Source organism: Squalius cephalus (genome assembly GCF_949319135.1).
Source record: "Squalius cephalus genome assembly, chromosome: 19".
In the NCBI taxonomy this organism is placed as follows: Eukaryota; Metazoa; Chordata; class Actinopteri; order Cypriniformes; family Leuciscidae; genus Squalius; species Squalius cephalus.
In genome coordinates this window covers 14311091-14332708 of record NC_137140.1, presented here as the reverse complement: position 1 = coordinate 14332708, position 21618 = coordinate 14311091, and the positions used below count along the sequence as shown (strand labels likewise).

The window sequence follows — 21618 nt, the reverse complement described above, 5'->3', positions numbered from 1 at the left end:
CTGACCCCGTCGCTAGAGACTCAGACTCAAAAGCTGGCCATTCCTCCTGCCGGGTTACATATGAAGTGGATGGCTGGGTGACAATTTGGTCGATAACAGGAGGCCCTGGCACATTTTCGCGAACCACCAGTTTCAACAGGGAACGATGCACCTGCAGCGCCTTGCTCAGGTCACCTACTGGTGCCACAGTATATACCGTGCCACCCTCGTTCGGTGCTCTCTGTACCTGGTGCATTACTGAGCTCCACATGTCATGAATTTTGTGGCGCCCCCTCACACTAAGATCACGGTAATATACCAACTGGCCCTCCTGTAAAGATGACTCGCGCACTCGCTGATCATGGTTTGTCTTACGGCGTGTAGCTGCTGCTTGCAGCCGCTCTCTGGCTCCATGAAATGCAAGTTGCAACCGAGCCTGATGTTCTTGGACCCATTCGTGAACCGTGACCCCAGAGGGCTCAGGGACATTACCCAATAAAAAATCCAATGGTAAACGTGGTTCTTGCCCGAACATCAAAAAGAATGGTGACTCCCCTGTGGCCTGGTGGGGAGTGGTGTTATAACAATACAAAATTTGGGGCAAGCAAGAGTTCCAGTCTCTTTTTTGCGAGACTGGTAAAGTCCGTAACAGGTTGTGCATGGTCATATTAAAACGTTCGCACTGCCCGTTTCCTTCTGGATTCCGTATAAACCACAAAGCTGCTGAATAAGCCCATTTTCAAAACTACGGCCCTGGTCCGAATTAATTCGGCCAGGGACCCCAAACTTTGAAAACCACTCCCCCACCAGCACCCGTGCCACTGTAGGGGCACGTTGATCACTAGTCGGGACAGCCAAAGTATACTTGCTAAAAATATCAATCATTATCAAGACATTCTCCTGCCCACTCCTAGCTGGCTCTAGAGTTGTAAAATCAATTGCCAAGATTTCATTGGGTCGCCCTGCCAGCAGGTGGCCCATGAAACTCTGTGCAGTGGGATGATTGTCTTTGGCAACCTGACATCTTTCGCACAACTGGCACCAGCCTGCCACATCCGAAGCCATACCTGGCCAGAAGCACCGCTGCCGTAAAAGCTCCAGGGTCCTTTCGGTTCCCTGGTGGCCTCGGGCAGCAACAATTGCCATACTATTTCTCCCCGTCTGAACGGAAGACCTTACGGTAAAGCACACCATCCCACTCCACTAGACGATCCCACTGTTTAAGCAGGGCCAACGTCTGTGGTGAGACCTGTTTGCGCTCTTGAGGGCTGGGCCGTTCCCCCCGCCTCCAAAAGACTAAAGCTTCCTGAATGGTAGAGTCTGCCTGCTGAAAAATAGCAATCTCAGCCGGTGTATGAGCCGGCAGAGCAGAGATGGCCAATTGGCTAACCTTGGTCAGCCCGGACTGTAACACCTGTTGCAATGGTTGAGAGAGAGTAGTGCCCGGGGCTATAGCTTCTACGGTTTGGGAGTCTGGTAAGTGCAGCCTAGATAGAGCATCTGCATTTTTATTACTCCTCCCTGACCGATATTTGACTTCATAGTCGAATGAAGCCAGTTGGCCTAGCCAACGCTGCTCTGTGGCACCAAACTTCGCTGAGGCCAGATGACTCAGTGGGTTGTTGTCTGTATAGACCGTGCATTTGTGACCCAGCAGATACTCACAAAACTTTTCTGTCATGGCCCATTTAAGGGCCATGAACTCCAGTTTCATGGCACTATAGTTCTGCATGTTCCTTTCTGCAGGTCTCAACCCCCGGCTGGCATAGGCTATAGGCCTCACTCGGCCCCCTTGCTCCTGTGACAATACCGCACCCAAACCCCCATAGCTCGCATCAACCTCTAAAATAAAAGGTAGTGCAAAATCTGCGTACGCTAGTACTGGCGCAGTAGTCAATTTTGTCTTAAGAGCATCAAAACTGGCCTGACACTCACTAGACCAAATTTGAATGGCTGCCCTTTGAAGCCTTTTTCCCGACCCCACATTGGTCAGCTCTGCCACTAGCCGATGTAACGGGGCAACCAACTTAGCAAAACCTTCAACAAATCGCCTGTAGTAGCTAGCGAATCCTAAAAAGGACCGTAGCTCAGAGACTGTGGTAGGAGTTGGCCAAGAAGATACCACTTCGATTTTACTGGGGTCCGTGGCCACACCCTGGTTTGAGATTACATGACCCAAATACTGTACCTGCTGCTGGAAAAATGCACACTTCGAGAGTTTCACCTTTAACCCTTCATGCTCCAACCGACTCAACACCACCCCCAGCCTCTCCAGATGTTGTTTAACTGAACCGGAAAAGACCACAATGTCGTCCAAGTAGAGAAGCAACGACTGACACTGTTGGTCACCGTATATCCGTTGCATCAATCGCTGGAAGGTGCTGGGGGCATTACACAGTCCGAAAGGCATTCGGTTCCACTCGAATAGTCCGAAGGAAGTGCAAAAAGCAGTTTTGGACTTATCTTCCTCTCTAACCGGTACCTGGTTGTAGCCACTAGCCAAATCGAGAGTGGAAAACCATTGAGCCCCCGTCAACGCATCCAACGACTCTTCTATACGTGGAAGAGAAAATGCATCTCCTTGTTTTGCTGTTTAACTGTCGGTAATCCACGCACATACGCAGACTGCCATCTTTCTTTTTCACGAGAACTATGGGGGAAGCGTATGGACTACAACTTTCTCGAATCACCTGTTTCTCCAGCAATTGATTAATATGTTCCTTTACCAACTCATACTCCGATGGGGGTATGCGTCGATAACGTTGTCGCACTGGGGCACTATCTTGAAGGGGGATCTCATGAGCAATTAAGTTAGTACACCCCAGATCTAATTCGTTGGCTGAGAAGACATGGGCGTATTTCCTTACCAAAGATCGTACCTGTTCTTGGTCCTCCCTAGACAAGGGGTCAGGTGCAAAGCCTCAATCTGGTCCGGCACCGTGGGGGATGCTGACTGAGAAAATACAGTAGCGGTATAGGAGGGCACTTCGGTGACACCCGCTGGTAAGCTAACAATATGGGCATGTTCTAACCCACCTACAACTGTGCGGGGGTAGAGCAGCACATCGGCGGTGCCCACATTGACAACCGGTACATGGGCAGTGCCTCGAATCACTTGAATGAGAGCAGGACAGACCAACAAACCCGCCGGTAATCCCACCTCTGGGGGTTCCAATAACACAGTGGCCCCAGAATACTGGTACGAGCAAGTAGCAGCTACCATCTTCATTGTACCACCAGGGATTCTGCAAGCCCTCCTACCCCGAACCTTTACTTTACTCCTGGCCCCACCAGACAACTGCAGGCTACTACTATGGCATCGTTGGAAAGCCTGTTGGACAGAAACAGGTGCCTCTGACACTGATGGCAACTCAAATAAAGCCAGACGTGAAGTCCAAAGAGCTCCTGGAAACACTTTTGAATCACATTCATTCCCAAAACGCCGGGTGCTAAAATATAGGAACTGCCTGGTGGATCCTGAACCACCAATACACCACACTGTGGCATCAACTTCCCACAAAGCACCACATCCATTTCCAAGTACTCAATGTATGGAATGGCTAAGCCATTGGACGCTCATGACCCCAAGGCTTAAAATGCTGCGAAAAAAAACTCTTGGTGACAGTAGTCACCATCGACCCAGTATCTACCAAGCAAGGCACCTTGACCCCGCCCAATATTACCTCAACATACGGACAAGAGGCCATTAACTTTGAAACCTTGGTCAAATTTGGAGAATCACTTATTGAGCCAGAGCTGACAACCGGATGTGTGGCTCTGCAAAACGGTGGGCACTAGTTTTCCGAGGCCAAAGTTGGGCGGGCCTGGCTACCAAAGGGAGGGCCTCGCCCCAAGGACTGGGGTCGAGAAGAGACCCGAACCCCATCACATTCACTAGCAAAATGGCCAGGCTGTTGGCAACGCCGGCATATTAACGGCCCATTATGTGACAAGCGACCACGCATGTGGAGTGTACAAGATTTTGGGTAAGCTGATGTAATTGCTCTTGTTGACATCGCAGCTGTTCTTGTTGAAGTTTCAACATCTCCTTTATTTCACTCACCTCCGACGGCGGGGGTGTCCGAGGCGGATCATGCGGGCTACCCTGTACCCTATACTGGATGCCAATAGCCGAGGGAACAGAGTGGCTGCGACCCCTCATGCCGCCAGGCAGCCCCTCTCGTTCCCACCGCATGGCCTCCCTTCTAACCTCCAGCAAGGTGGCCATAGGCTGCCGCCGCACCATCTGCTTTAGCTCACGGCGTAAAGCACCATCAAGAACGTATTCATTAAACTGATCCCTAAGTAGGGCTTCAGCATTTGGCATACCATCAGGTGCCTGACCCTTTACCTTGGCCATGAGACCAACATCAGGGCCAACGAAAATTCTTGAAGGGTTTCGCCTTCCTGCTGCTTCCTCGAAAAAAATGCCTCCTGCAATACTACATATGAATCAGTACAACCATAAAGTTCTCTTAATATGGCAATTATACGAGCTGGATCCCTCCGATCAACACTAGGGCGGTACTTTATCTCTTCACGAGCCTCCCCCTCTAAGTGGTCATAAAGGAAATCGGCTTGATCATTAGCTGCCAAATGCCGTACTCTCATACTTGCTTGTGCCTCCTCAAGCCACTCGCTCAACCGTTGGCCCGATTTCCCACTAAATATGGGGCATGTACGTTCTCGCGGGATGAAAACCATCCTCTCCGCTATAGATACAGCGGCCGCACCATTACTAGCAACATTAACGGCTGATGGCAAATTAGGTGGTGCAGGGACTATATTGGGATCCTGTGCAGCTAAAGCCCGTTGTTGGCGAAGCCTTTAATTATCTACTTGAAGCTGGGCCACTAAGTCCCTCAACTCTTGTAGTTCCTCGTCCATGGCTAGCTCAAATCACCAACCCCAATACAATAGAAACAAAACACAATCCCCAACAACCTTACCTGATAAGTTACGGGTCCACGTGAGAACTGCTGCTTTGCTAAAAAAGAATCGTTATCCAACTGCCCTCAAACAAGACACAAATAACATTCATCCACAAAACAAAAAAAACAAAAAAAAACAAGAAATAGGATACACTTCTCTGTTATTTTCAGGCTACCCTGCCGACTACGCCAAATGTAGCAGCGGCAGTAATGTAATTCGACTACGCCACCCCGAGATCTAACCCGGGGAACTGTAAGTAACCACCAAGGCTTCTAAAGAATTAGGCAATCAGGTTCGGGCACTGAACAAACAGAGAAATGGTTCCATACAAAAAAATACAATTTTATTGATCAAATTCACAGCACATTCACAGCAAAAATCGTAAACACTCTGAAAGCTGACGTCAGCATATTCCTAAAACACTACACTCTGGGTAAAAATCAATACCGCGTCACAATATATCTAAATTCACAGCAATCCAATTGAGATTGAACAATTCATCATCATCATCAATAAAACGCAATAATAAACACACGAGGATGTGTGAATCAGTGTACTGACGTGGAGTCTCACACACGCACACTCACGAAACCGAGCTTGAGGCTTACTGGTGGGCATCCAGCGACTCGGGCATGAGCATCCTAGTAATCCACCCCACCGCACGTGCGCAGCCACACAACCAGCACAGCAACAGTCACACTGTGAAGGTACCCACACTACACACCAAAGAGGGCCCACCACCTCGAGCACGCCGTCCCCACCGCCAGCACTCAGCTCCTTAACATATAACAAGGACAAAATAAACAAAATGTACTATCAACAACGTAGTACTGATAAAGTAAATAAACAAATAACAACAAAGGAAATGAAATAATGTTACAAAACAACAGTAATGCTGATCAATAAAGTAAACAACAAAAGGACAATGAAATAACGTTTCAAAACGATAATACTGGTAAATTAAATAAACAAAAAGGCAAATGAAATGCCGTTGCAAAACAACGATAATACTGGGAAAGGAAATAAACAAAAAGGCAAATGAAATAACTTTACAAACCAGTGATGCTGATAAATGAAATAAACAAAAAGGCAAATAAAATAACTTTACAAAACAGTAATGCTGATAAATGAAATAAACAAAAAGACAATGGAAATAACGTTGCAAAACAGTAATGCTAATAAATAAAATAAACAAAAAGGCAATGGAAATAATGTTGCAAAACAACGATAATACTGGGAAATGAAATAAAAAGGCAAACGAAATAACTTAAGAAACAAGGACACACAACCCACTCAAACGATCACAATTAAATCACGTAACAAACACATTCATCCATGGATAACTGAATCTGAGGGCAGATACTCGGTCGGCCACAGCCGCCACACAAGTGGCCTATGATGCAGTTTCTTTGAAAGATGAGTCAAAAGTAACACGTTATTCCGTTCAATCCGATGGAAAACGGGGTAGCCGCAACAAGCAAGGAATTCTCTAGAAAATCGGAATCCCACATAAACCCCAAGCAAACCAGCAACAGTACAACATCTACAAAAGACCTCTACATACCTGCGACACCACCAAAAACTGGGTGAACCCAAACAACACGAGCCTCCAGCGTCACGCACTACCAGGGGTTACGTTCGAGCTATAACATGCTCCTCCTGACATGATTGGCCACCATGAGCCAATCGTGAACCGGCTAGAAAGGATCAAGCCAATATAACCAAATGGGGAGGAGGGACTGAATCCAACCACAGTCCATCCTGCCACATGTGGAAAACCTTTAAATACAATCAATAAAACTACAATATTTATAATTTAATAAGATATAGGGCCTACATATGGACTTTTGGAGATTTTGAGATTTATCCTTAAAAGAATTTTGCCTTTGTCTGCTCATCAGGCTGGCTATCCGACACTCTACATATGAAAGACGGAACATTAGCACCTCTGTCCTGCACCCCCACGATAAAGCAACTGCCTTCTCCAAACCCCCCACATTATATCTGAGTTTGCAAAACAAAACAGAGTTTGCCACTCGTCGTGGTGTGCCAAACACTTAATTATAAACTTCAATATTTCATTCAAAACAATCTCAAAACGCTTTGTGACATTTTGAAAAGCCGTGAACTGCTTTTTTTTTAACAGAACTGCTTTTGAAATTACGATTGGAATTATTATAGGCTATAAGTAAAGTCATTGTATAATATTTGTTCCTTAGTGTAAAATGGAAATGCATGGTGATTTTATTTTATAAATAGGCTATAAGCAAAAAACTATGGTGTAACAGAGTTTTAGAACTAGACAAATCTCTCTGCATCAATAATAGGCTATAAAATGCATTAACCTGTTAAGCCTCACCAGTGCGTCGGCGCACTGAAGCGTTTTTTTTTATATATAGCTCAAAGTTACTATCAGATTTAATGTTATACTTCGACAAACTATACATCATTAAAAAGATATAATACTCAAGTTTCAGTATTTGACCACTATTGTATTCTGAGAAACTTATAGCGACAGTTATTTCTTAATTTGTGTCAGGAGTTATGAAATGAAAAAATGAGTCGATACCTTTAATATGAATTATGCGCATCAGCTGCTTTCATTCATAAAAAACTCCTGTGCTGTCGTCATGACAGCGATACACAAAACAACGTCCCTCAGGGCTTTAGCTCAAAAATGTGCAGACTTGGAGAAATATTGATATATTCTCATAGATTCACATCATATTTCTATAGACAGGAATAATATTTATTGAATTTATACCAAATGCGTCGATGTAATCATTATGAGCGCTTGCATACTCTGATACTGTGTTTTCAATCCATACCAACAGCCTGAGGGCGCTATTATGCACAATAATAGTCCATATATAGAACATGAAGAAGAGCCATGATCATGTGACATTCCAGGACGTCACTGATATACACAAAGCTACAGAGTTCGCGCTGTAAAATGCAGATACAGATGTTTTGAAGATAATAAACATGATTGCAATGATATTTGAGTTACCTGTGTTTTTCAAGACATGCCAGGTATTTTCATAATAATAGATTATATTTATAATGTAATGCTAATCTATATAGACTATCATTGTGCAGAACAGTATACAATAGTATATTTTCTGTCTGATTTTTTTATCTGAAGCCAAATTAGATCACAGAAGATTATTTAAAACACTCATCTTGCGTTTTAAAGTAAGTTTGGAGCACAAACATGGTTTTAATCTCATAAATGGTCGTGTATTGATGGTGTGCTAAGCTAACATGCTAGCTAGCCCTAGGTGCACCTGCAACCTAGAAGTTATACTTTTATGTTTTTTTGAATGCTTACTGAAAGTTTCTTTATTCAAGAATGTTCTTTATTCTTTATTTAAAATGTGAGGTGAACTTTGAGAAAAGAAATTAGGGATTGAAACCCTATGAATAGCATGTGAATAGCCAGTCGTTAGTAACTATAATGCAGACAAAAGAAATGCATATTTCGAGCCATAACCAGGCTGGAGAGGTGTGAATGTGTGCAGGGGGAGACTGAGACTGAATGGGGCTCGTTTGCACCACAAAACAATAGAGACAATAAGACTGAATGGATGACTTAGAAGATGACTAAACATCAGCAGCATTTTAGCGTCAAATCAAAATAAAGTCACATGACATGGTCTTGAAAAACATGTAACTAAATACAGAGTTTTGGACTTATTATCTTCAGATTTTAAACATAAAATGTTTAGACATGTGGCTTTAGCTGTAGTGCATTTCTAGATTGCTCCAGTGCCAACTTCAATTTTATTTTCATGAGGATGTTTCATTAAAATTAATTTCTAATAACTTTACAAAACTTTGAAGCTATTTATAACAATTTTTGTCATTATGACAATAATTAATTCTACCTTTACAATAAACTGCCAGGTGTCAGCTTTCAAATGAGACCATACTTGTGCTTTTAGTACAAAGGGTTCATGAACTGTATCTGTTTCAGTTTGGGTATGTCATTTCTGGGGATTTTTCAAAAGTGGGGTTGCAGCTTAACAGGTTAATAGGCTAATATAAAAATGTCAGTAGTCCAAGTTGGTTCGGGATTTGAACCCGTGTCATCTTAATGATCGTAACGTAAGTTACCACTCGGCCATGACTTTACTTGTTGCGAAGTGCCCAAACGTTCCAATATGTGTTCGCTCACACGAGCGAGAAGCGCTCTTCATTCAAATGAACGCGTCGCCGTGTTTGTCGAACACTAATTCAACATGCCAGAATAAAACCTGGCTTTAGAACAATGCATAGCGCCACTCGTCGTGGTGTGCTAAAACACTTAATTATAAACTTCAACATTTCATTCAAAACAATCTCAAAACGCTTTGTGACATTTTGAAAAGTCGTGTATGCATTACTGCCACTGGAACCACGAACGTAACATAATACTGGATCTGATTTTATTGTTTGTCATTTAAACGTGCCTGTTGCATATCTTTATTTTATATATTTTATATGGTTTATTGGTGAAGTAGCAATATATATAGGCTATTATATATATATATATATATATATATATATATATATATATATATATATATAACATAACTGCTTTTGAAATTATGATTGGAATTATTATAGGCTACAGATGTAAAGTCATTGCATAATATTTGTTCCTTAGTGTAAAATGGAAATGCATGGTAATTTTATTTTATAAATATTAAGCAAAAAATTATGGTGTAACTATGGTGAGTTTTAGAACTAGACAAATCCCTCTGCATCAATAATAGGCTATAAAATGCATTAATAGGCTAATAAAAAAATTTCAGTATTCCAAGTTGGTTCGGGATTTGAACCCGTGTCATCTAAATGATCGATACATAAGTTCTACCACTCGGCCATGAATTTACTCGTTGCAAAAAGCCCAAACCTTCCAATGTGTGTTCGCTCACATGAGCGAGCCGAGAAGCGTTTATTCGTCTCTCCTCAATAGAATAGTACAAATAATCAGCTTCATTACACATAATTTACTTTTGTTTGTTATTTTTGGTATTCAATTTGTTTTTGTGGTTTTTGTGTGTGTGTGTGTGTGTGTGTGTGTGTGTGTGTGTGTGTGTGTGTGTGTGTGTGTGTGTTTTTATCGCACTGCTCCCCGGGGAATAGGCTTGTCGCCCACCGACGTCTATATAGGCCTACAATATGAAATACAGGTTATATTGTTATCGTCTCTTTTTTTAATTTGTTATTCTATTTTTCTGGCCTTGTTCTATTCTGTTTACCATAGTTGTAGTCAAGTCAAGTCAAGTCATCTTCATTTATATAGCGCTTTTAACAACGTAGATTGTTTCAAAGCAGCTTCACAGAGATAAGCGTATAATTTATGGTAACAGAGATTGTTTTGGCTTTATAGCAGAGTTAAGTTATTTTCCATCTAAAGTTAGTTTTGATTGATTTGCTTCCGTCGCAACGATCATTTGTTATTAAATTAGGGGCCGCTAAGACGACACCATTCCCTCTACACAGACTTTAAACGCGAACCTGTGAGAAACGCTGATGGCGTTCACATGCGCATTAAGAGTGGGTTCTATAGTTATGTGCATTTGAAAATACGCAGGTTTGGAATTCCCTACAAGCCAAGCCTAAACAAAGTACTTGTCTTTCCTTATAAATTTTGATAAAGAATTTTATTTTATTTTGTTGCTTTGGGGTAGGAACGCGAAACGAATTTCCCGACAATGCCTTATCTGTAGAGTGGTAGAGGGATCCTCCATAGGGAGAGACTAGTTGGCACTTCAGCACTGCGTTGTCATCAGGTCCAGGCGAAGGTCCTTTGTCAGATCTGGATACGGCCTGGATCCGGCAGGCTGCAGGAAAACCTCGGGATAAACACAGACACTAAAATTAGCGTAGATGCCATTCTTCTCATGATGTAACGAGTACATCAGGATTTATGGGAAGTGTTCCCGGTTCCGGCTGACCTAATCTATGCCGCCTAACATTAAATTATAGAAGTCTATAATGTATTATGTGAATGCTAGGTCAAAGAGATGTGTCTTTAATCTGGCTTTGAACTGACAGAGTGTGTCTGCTTCCCGGACAATGGTAGAGGAAGACTGTTCCAGAGTTTTGGTGCTAAATAGGAGAAGGATCTACCACCAGCAGTCGATTTTGATATTCTAGGTATTATCAACTGGCCGGAATTTTGAGATCGCAATAGACGTGAAGGACTATAATGCGTTAAGAGCTCGCTCAAGTACTGCGGAGCTAAACCATTTAGTGCTTTGTAAGTAATCAGCAATATTTTAAAATTTATGCGATGTTTAATAGGGAGCCAATGCAGTTTTGACAGAACCGGGCTAATATGGTCATACTTCCTGGTTCTGGTAAGAACTCGAGCTGCTGCGTTTTGAACCAGCTGTAGTTTGTTTATTAAACATGCAGGGCAACCACCCAGTAGAGCATTACAATAATCTAGCCTTGAGGTCATGAACGCATGAACTAATTGTTCCGCATTTGTCAATAAGAGCATATGGCGTAATTTAGATATATTTTTAAGATGGAAAAATGCAGTTTTACAGATACTAGACACGTGACTTTCAAATGAAAGATTGGTATCAAAGAGCACACCCAGGTTCCTAACCGACGACGGAGACTTAACAGAGCAGCCATCAAGTGTTAGACAGTATTCTAGGTTATTACGTGAGGAAGTTTTTTGTCCAATAATTAGAAACTCTGTTTTTTCAGAATTTAGAAGTAGGAAATTACGAGTCATCCAATTTTTTATATCTGCTATGCATTCCGTTAATTTTATGAATTGATAAGTTTCGTTAGGTTTTGAAGAAATATACAGCTGAGAATCGTCAGCATAACAGTGAAAGCTAATTCCATGTTTCCTAATGATATCTCCTAATGGTAGCATGTACAGAGTGAACAGCAGCGGTCCTAGTACTGAGCCTTGTGGTACGCCATACTGAACTTGTGATCGATGAGACATCTCATCATTTACTGCTACAAACTGATAACGGTCAGATAAGTATGATTTAAACCATGCTAGTGCATTTCCCGTAATGCCAACATAATGTTCTAATCTATTTAAAAGAACGTTGTGGTCAATGGTGTCAAATGCAGCACTAAGATCGAGTAACACTAATAGCGAGATACAACCACGATCGGATGATAAGAGCAAATCATTTGTGACTCTAACGAGAGCTGTCTCGGCACTATGGTACGGTCTAAATCCTGACTGGAAATCCTCGCAGATATCATTTCTTTCAAGAAAGGAACACAGTTGTGAGGATACTGCCTTTTCTAATATCTTTGACAGAAAAGGTAGATTCGAGATCGGCCTATAATTGACTAATTCTGTAGGATCAAGTTGCGTTTTTTTAACAAGCGGTTTAATCATAGCCAGCTTAAAGGTTTTTGGTACGTATCCTAGAGACAAAGATGAATTAATGATATTAAGAAGAGGATCTAGGACCTCTGGAAGCATCTCTTTCAGTAGCTTAGTTGGTATAGGGTCTAACATACATGTTGTCGATTTAGATGATTTAATGAGTTTAGTAAATTCTTCCTCTCCTATAGCAACGAATGAATCAAATTTTTCCTCAGGGAGACTACAATGCACTGCCTGATGTGATACTGTAGTAGACGGTTGCATAGTTATAATTTTGTCCCTGATATTATCAATCTTATAAGTGAAGAAGTTCATAAAATCATTACTGCTGTGTTGCTTGGAAACTTCTGGGCTTGAAGCTTTATTTTTCGTTAGTTTAGCCACCGTTTCAAATAAATACCTAGGATTATGTTTATTTTCTTCTAATAGGGTTGAAAAATAAGCAGATCTAGCAGCTTTTAAAGCCTCTCTGTAAGTAATTGAGCTCTCCTTCCATGAAATGCGAAATACCTCTAGTTTTGTTTTCTTCCAGTTGCGCTCCATTTTTCTGGCTGCTCTCTTAAGGGCCTGAGTGTGCTCGTTGTACCACGGCGTTGGACTATTTTCTTTAATCTTCTTTAAGCGCAACGGAGCAACTGTGTCTAAAGTGCTGGAAAAGAGAGAGTTAAAAGTTTCTGTTGCAATATCGAGTTCTTCTAAGCTATCTGGGATGCTGAGATGATGAAACTGATCAGGAAGATTATTAATAAAGCAATCTTTGGTAGCAGAAGTGATAGATCTAACATATTTGAAACACGGAGTCGGCTTTGCAGCCTTGGCTAAGTGCAAATTACACGAGACTAGATAATGATCTGAGATGTCATCGCTCTGCTGCAGAATTTCAACGGCATCAACATCTATTCCATGTGATAATATTAGATCTAGAGTATGATTACGACGATGAGTAGGTCCTGACACGTGTTGTCTAACTCCAATTGAATTTACAATGTCTTTAAATGCCAATCCCAATGCATCTTTTTCATTATCGATGTGTATATTAAAATCACCAACAATTAGTACTTTATCTGCAGTCAATATTAATTCTGATAGAAAGTCCGCAAATTCTTTGATAAAGTCTTTATGGTGCCCTGGTGGCCTGTATACAGTAGCCAGCACAAATCTCAAACGTGATTTATCGTTTACACTATATATTTTTACATTAAGCACCAATGCTTCAAAAGAATTATATTTGAAACTTGATTTCTTAGTGGTTTTGAAACTATTACTATAAATTACAGCAACACCACCCCCTTTGCGTTTCAGACGAGGTTCATGTTTATAACAGTAATCTTGCGGGGTTGATTCATTTAAAGTAATGTAATCGTTTGGTTTTAGCCAGGTTTCTGTCAAACACAGCACATCTAGGTTATTATCTGAAATCATATCATTAACAATGAGTGCTTTTGAAGTAAGCGATCGAATATTCAGCAACCCAAGCTTTAGCATTTGCTCATCTGTATTATAGCTGTTTTTTATTTGTTGAACATCAATTAAATTTTTAACCTTAGATGGGTTAAAACGTTTTTTGGATTTCCAAATTCGGGGAACAGACACAGTCTCTATATGATGATAGCTAGGTGAAAGAGGCTCTATGTGATGGGATTTATCTGACCTTGGTGACGCGAGGCCGCTAGCAGACGGTCGGTTTAGCCAGTCTGTCTGCTTCCTGACCTGAGCCCCAGATTTTCATGTTTGAGCTCTAAGACTATGAGCCATATTACTAGAGAGAAGAGCAGCACCATCCCAGGAGGGATGAATACCATCTCTTTTCAACAGGTCAGGTTTGCCCCAAAAACTTTTCCAATTGTCTATGAATTCTATATTATGTTGCGGACACCACCGAGACAGCCAACCGTTAAGCGAACACAATCTACTAACTATCTCATCACTCCTGCGAACAGGAAGGGGGGGCCATACTTACTGTATTTTCTTACTTTCTTTTTTTTTTTTTTTTTTTTTTTTAAAGGTTTGCCCCAAAAACTTTTCCAATTGTCTATGAATTCTATATTATGTTGCGGACACCACCGAGACAGCCAACCGTTAAGCGAACACAATCTACTAACTATCTCATCACTCCTGCGAATAGGAAGGGGGCCATACTTACTGTATTTTCTTACGTATTTCCTTACTGTAAATTGACATTGTCTTGTCTGATCACCAACCAGAGGCTCGTGGAGACAAGAAGGAAACGGCGTTTTTGTGGCTGTGGATGTTCTGAATGTGGTTTGCTACAGAGCTCCACTTGGCCACTACCTCCTCCTCAGATGTTGATATGGTCGCAGACCAATAAAGGTGATTGACCACACTCTTTCTCCACAGCCCCACGTCCTGCAGCCCCTTACCCTTACTAAGGGCATCCATTTTTTTACCAAGCCCTGAACACAAAGAATAATAAAAACAATTACTGTAATCAGTGTTTCCCGCTGCACTTTATAGACCAAGGTGGTGGACTAACATTCAGTATAGGCTATATGATAAAAATAAGTTTATGTGATATATTAACCTTTTTGGGGTATCTTTGGGGCACTTTGTGCAATCTTCCCGTATAATTGTCTACCACTTTAACTGAAAAATTTTCTGTTAGAAATACTGGTACTGTTTTCGTTCTATTCAAAATACTAACCTTTTCCCATATGCCAAGGGTCGAAGAAGTGTCTAATGTCCTTTTTTTGCTCCCTCATAAGCTTCTGTACCCCTGTGTGACGGTCAGTCACCAAAGACTGGACCACAACACCTCTTTCCTCAAGAAGAAACAGGCTTCTTTCAAATTTCTCCTTCTCCATTCGTTGGCTGTTTCCAACTTCATTGCTCTGCAAACACAAACAAATACTTAGATCAATGCACAGTATATAGTAATTCACATAACAAAATGTATTCATTGTGTAGTTGTTTACCTGGACTAGTTGGATGTCTATGACCCTATTGGCTTTGAGGTCCATCATGGTGTAGCTGCCATATTTTGCTGAATGTCCTACAATTGTGTTATTTGCACAAAGCCAACGTCAACAAAGCCTGACAGCAGTCTAATATATGTATATATATATATATATATATATATATATATATATATATATATATATATATATATATATATATATGTGTGTGTGTGTGTATGTATGTATATATATATATATATATATATATATATATATATATATATATAAAATTAATGAGTTATTTATTACCAGGTGAATCAGCTCTCATGTCCCCACCAAGAGTCACAGCCCCATCAGCAATGGCATTTTCAATAGCGTCATCCTGCTCAATCTTCCACTGCCAGTTTATGGTTAGGATAAGGAGTTTGGCCTGATGCTTGTGGAAGCACGGCTCAGAGATCCCCTGGATTTTGAAGGCATCCAAGAACTAAAAGAAAAAAAAAATACATCTTCATATAATAATCTGAGGGGTGACGTGAAAATATGACAGCGCTATGTTATTATCTCTCACCTTCGATATCTGGCAAAACGATGAGCCAGTGAACAGAACAGCTGCACAGAGCTGTAGGTTTCCCTCTGGTATATTGTTTACCATTGGCTGGCTCGACCAATTACTGGAGTACTCACAGTAAGCACAGTGCTGTTTGACACGGAGAAGTGTCCCAATGGTTGTTTGTGAAACAACCAAACTCCAGGTACAGACAGGGCATCTTCTAAAAAGCTCCAGCAGTTTATCTTCATAAACAATGTACTTAGTCACTTTGTGGGGCAATACTTCATTGGAGACTCTATGTAAAAGAAAAAAAAAAGTTAAAACAAATTTAAATAAACGCATAAATATTCATAATTTGGTTATGTAATGTGTATGTATCAGAAATAACTTAATGACAATCAATCAAAAGTATTTAAAAACAAGTAATAGCTAAATTAGAACATTCAAATATAGCCTAACTGAAAAACCTAACGGGACTGAACGCATTACCTTGTACAGTTCATGGAGCTCTCACTTCCATCTTGATGGTAGCTGGAGTCATCAGTGGACACCTCACATCTTTTCCTCTTTATTGGTGTAGAGCAGGGGTGTCAAACTCAGTTCCTGGAGGGCCACAGCCCTGCAGAGTTTAGCTTCAACCCTAATTAAACACACCTGATCAGCTAATCAAGTCCTTCAGGCTTATTTGAAAACTGCAGGTGTGTGTGTGTTGAAGCAGGGTTGGAACAAAATTGCAATTTTATGCAATTTTTTTTTTTCATTTTATGCAAATCCACAGCCTTTTCTCTACAGATCAAGCATTATAATGTGAATATCATATTGGAGAGAGTTTTACCGTGCTTGTATGCTGCTGTAACCGGACGAGGCGTGCGCGCTGTTTGAATACTGAATGGAGAATGATTGACAGCCGCAGAGGAGGGAAAACGAGTTTTCGTAAACTTTAATGATGTAAATAGACTTCTGTCCCTCACATTAAGCTATGAAATAGGCTTCAGATGAATTTGTCACCCAAACTGACGTGAAAAAAGCGAGAGGCGCCGAAAAGCGTGCTGTTTGCATCCCTGTACTTGGAAAGGAAGGAAAAATGCATCTCTTTGTAACTAGTTACTAGTCGAGTTGTAACTCGACTGTGGTTGAAGGCATTATCCTGTGAAAGAAGAGGAGTGTTTTGGATGTGACATCGCAGTGCAGAGCTTGTTTATATCTGTAACAGAGTTTCCATCCGCCGAGGTTGTCGTCTGGGCCCACACGCTGCTTTAATGTTTGAGGTTTGTGAATGCAGTGCTGGTTATTTTCATCACTTGTGCAGTTGAGTGTTGTTGCAGTGCATGCACGAGTGGAGGGAGGTTGCAGACTGTGTGGTATCCAAACGAACAGAGCTTTGACGTTACTGAACCCATACTGACTCGCTCTGCCTACCAGTCTATGCTGAAGTCCCGCTGAGCCAGTGAACCGAGCGACATCTCTGCTGCTGCATCCAGCCCTGTATCCAAGAAGAGAGTGAGCATATTGAATCCATACTAATCCACTCTGTTTACCAGTCTATGCTGAAGTCAAGCTGAGCCAGTGAACCGAGCCACATCTCCGCTGCTGCATCCAGCCCTGTATCCAAGAAGAAAGAGTGAGCATATTGAATCCATACTAATCCACTCTGTTTACCAGTTTATGCTGAAGTCCCGCTGAGCCAGTGAACCGAGCCACACCTCCGCTGCTGCATCCAGTCCTGTATTCAGGAAGAAAGAGTGAGCATACTGAATCCATACTAATCCACTCTGTTTACCAGTCTATGCTGAAGTCCCGCTGAGACAGTGAACCGAGCCACATCTCCGCTGCTGCATCCAGTCCTGTATCCAGGAAGGAAGAGTGAGCATATTGAATCCATACGGACCCGCTCTGCCTACCAGTCTATGCTGAAGTCCCGCTGAGCCAGTGAACCGAGCCACATCTCCGCTGCTGCATCCAGTCCTGTATCCAGGAAGGAAGAGTGAGCATATTGAATCCATACGGACCCGCTCTGCCTACCAGTCTATGCTGAAGTCCCGCTGAGCCAGTGAACCGAGCCACATCTCCGCTGCTGCATCTAGTCCTGTATTCAGGAAGAAAGAGTGAGCATACTGAATCCATACTAATCCACTCTGTTTACCAGTTTATGCTGAAGTCCCGCTGAGCCAATGAACCAAGCCACATCTCCGCTGCTGCATCCAGTCCTGTATTCAGGAAGAAAGAGTGAGCATATTGAATCCATACTAATCCACTCTGTTTACCAGTTTATGCTGAAGTCCCGCTGAGCCAGTGAACCGAGCCACATCTCCGCTGCTGCATCCAGTCCATGCTGAAGTCCCGCTGAGCCAGTGAACCGAGCCACATCTCCGCTGCTGCATCTAGTCCTGTATTCAGGAAGAAAGAGTGAGCATACTGAATCCATACTAATCCACTCTGTTTACCAGTCTATGCTGAAGTCCCGCTGAGCCAATGAACCAAGCCACATCTCCGCTGCTGCATCCAGTCCTGTATTCAGGAAGAAAGAGTGAGCATATTGAATCCATACTAATCCACTCTGTTTACCAGTTTATGCTGAAGTCCCGCTGAGCCAGTGAACCGAGCCACATCTCCGCTGCTGCATCCAGTCCTGTATTCAGGAAGAAAGAGTGAGCATATTGAATCCATACTGACCCGCTCTGCCTACCAGTCTATGCTGAAGTCCCGCTGAGCCAGTGAACCGAGCCACATCTCCGCTGCTGCATTCAGTCCTGTATCCAAGAAGAAAGAGTGAGCATATTGAATCCATACTAATCCACTCTGTTTACCAGTCTATGCTGAAGTCTCGCTGATCCAGCGACTCGAGCCTAATCCTCACGGCTGTTGTCCAGTCCTGTGTTCAGGAAGAAAGAGTGAGCATTCTGAATCCATACTGACCCGCCCTGCTCACCAGACTATGCTGAAGTCTCGCTGGTCTAACGACTTGAGTAACGTTAATAACGCGTAACAAATAACGCATTAAAAGTTTTCTGTTTTCAGTTAAAAACGGTGTCATGTAGCTGACCCCTAAGTTAATAATGATTTTTACAATGGAAATGAATCAATTAAAAACTTACTTAAATGACTTTCTTCTAGAGCTGCTGTACAGCCAAAACAATCTTTGTTGCATTAAAGGGTCATGAAACCCTAAACCAAATTTTCTGAGATTTTAACAGAGGTATGTGTGTTGAACACCATCGAAGACAATGTTAGCATCTTTTAGATTTAATAGCAGGAGAAAAATGGTTAAATGCTATTTTTTTCCCGCTATTTTCGGGTTTAAAATCTTCATCATGTCCACGTCACAGCGCACTGTAGTACTTTGATGACTCATTGGTGTCTCATAATTATTTATGAGACTGAGTTTTCTTATCCAATGAGAAGACACTGTCTCTTAATTATTCATGACACCACGTGGATCTTTCCAATGACAGACATGTCAAAATGTGATATTGTGTAGTAGATGAGAGAGGCAATCATGGGACGCAAGTTTTTGTTTTCGTGGTGCAAAAGTTCCAGTGCGTTGCATATCTTTCCCTGCGATGCTGCCAGGGCTAGACTCGCTGTGGGCAGTTGGTTGGCCATCAACCACAGACACATCTAACTGTGTGTGTGTAGCAAGCATTTTCTCGAGAGAGCTTTGAGAACTGGAGAATGGTGGACTTCGGCCTTGTTCACCAATGCAGGTTGCGACTTGCGAGTGATGTTTCATGACCCTTTAATTTCCAATTATCACTGTAAAGCTGCTTTGAAACAATCTGTATTGTAAAAAGCGCTATATAAATGAAGGTGACTTGACTTGACTGCATGTTGATGGAATTTGATACGTTGTGATTTTCCTCAGAGTTAAAAGCAGGCTTAAGCAAGTTTGTTGCACGTTGACTAAAAAATACTGCTGAATAGACAAAAAAATACTGCATTATCCCGGAAAAACTGAACAGTAGCTTGCCATTATTATTTTTCTCATCAAATTTACAGTATTCAACTGTATTTACAAAGAACGGTAAATTACTGTACAAAATTACTGTATGTGGCCATTAGGGCCGGACTGAAGCTGGTGCCCGGGCATGGCAGGGCCCTGTTCCGCCCTGGAATGGGGTCCGAACAGTTGCCCATGTATCAAACATGCTTACATGTAATATGAACATAAAGCATGTAACATGTAACATGTAATATGAAACTCGGTACACATATACTGTAGATCTCATCGGGCCAAAAAACTTCGTTGCTCTCAATTTTAAAACTTGCCGTCTCATCTTTGGACCCTGCATTCCTGAACACATTTCTTTCCTATGAAATTTATGTCACGAACATAACAAAACAATTCTCATTTGTAAGTTAATTTGAACTCTCCCGCCATCTATAGCTTTAAAATAAATCACAAGTATTTGCTAGGTCACATGACCATAAATTATAAAATTACTTCCTTGAAGTGACTATGGCATGTACCCTTCACTTACGGCCTTGTGGAAGGGCCCTTCGTGAAGGGATCCAGTTGTTCACTTTCATTTGGAACACCCCTACAAAAAGCGTTCCCTTCCCGAAGTGCCCTTCAAGGGTGTAAAAATTGCATTTGGAATTTGCCACAAATCTTTCTACTTAACCATCGGCCTTCTGCATCCACCATGTTTTTAGTTTTTTTAATGCTTTTTATTAATGTTTGTAGTTCTGATCGAATCCTCATCCATCCAATGTGCAATGGGTTGTTGGCAATGTTAGCCGTTTGAGTGTGCAAAGATCTGCTCTTCAAATTCTAACTGGAAACCATCCGGGTATCTTTGGAATACTAATTTCAACATATTACGATCTGGGACAAACTAATACTATTTAGGATAGATAGTATGCAAATTGGGACGCAGCATAAGACTTTGAATTCATATATATTTTCACAATTTTGTGTTCATAGGTGAATGTAAATCATTCAAAGAGATATATATGCGATGCCTCAGAGACAACCGTTTTGACAACTCGTGCTGTCGAATAGAGTCAAAGGAGTATCTGGAGTGCAGGATGGACAGGTGAGTTTTTCCTGACATGATTTAACCTGAAGTTGAAAATTTCAGGTCAAATACATTAGGAACTAATTGTAAACATTTTATTTACTTTACAGACAGTTAATGGCAAAGGAACCCCTTGAAAAACTTGGCTTTAAGGACTTAGAGGATTCGACGGAAGAAAATGAAACAAAATATAATTTGGCCTGATGTTCACATTTTGTTGATTCGTTTTATTTTATGTCTCTCTCCATATCACTTGGAAATCTGGTATATGTTTTGTGCATGTTAACAAGCATCTGTAAAAAAAATGCTACTTGTCAGACACCAAAAGATTTGGTTTTGTAGAATGATCTGTTAAAAAGGTTTTAATCATTTGAAGTTTGTTCTTATTACTGGAGCTTTACATATTTATCTGGAATAAAGAGTATGCTTAGTTTTCATCACTGCTATGAACAGCCTTTATCATATATAATACATCTTATGTAAATAATAGACTTCATTGAAATCTTGTCAACTTTGCATTTAAAAGAATTCACTTTTTTGGTTTAAATAAATGTAGTCTGAACAACACATGTGAAATGTAGCACAAATATTTACAACACAAAAATATGCAAATATATGAATGTTTGAGGGTCAATGCATGACATGCATATTTTTGTGTCCAGGTGCATTATTTCCTTTTAAAGTAATTTGATAAATTTATGACATGTATTACTTTATAAGACCTAGTTTGTTTGAATACATTTTCAGTACTTTCAAATAATAAATATTATTTTATGTTTTGGTATCTTAAATCCCAAAAATGTCAGGTGGTGCAACTGTTGGCACAAATGAACAGACTAAGAAAACTACTAATTATAA

The 21618-nt window shown here is 41.3% G+C and overlaps 1 protein-coding gene across 1 annotated transcript in view; it reads left to right on the top strand.

Moving 5' to 3' along the window:
- Window positions 1–21200, top strand: part of cox19 (cytochrome c oxidase assembly factor COX19) — a 47231-nt gene extending 26031 nt beyond the window's left edge. The window contains exons 2-3 of the mRNA XM_079852200.1: window positions 20667–20778; window positions 20871–21200. Of these exons, the coding sequence (XP_079708326.1) occupies window positions 20667–20778; window positions 20871–20964 (206 nt within the window). The 3' untranslated portion in view covers window positions 20965–21200. The remainder of the gene's footprint in view (window positions 1–20666; window positions 20779–20870) is intronic.
- The last annotated feature ends 418 nt before the right edge of the window (window positions 21201–21618 follow it).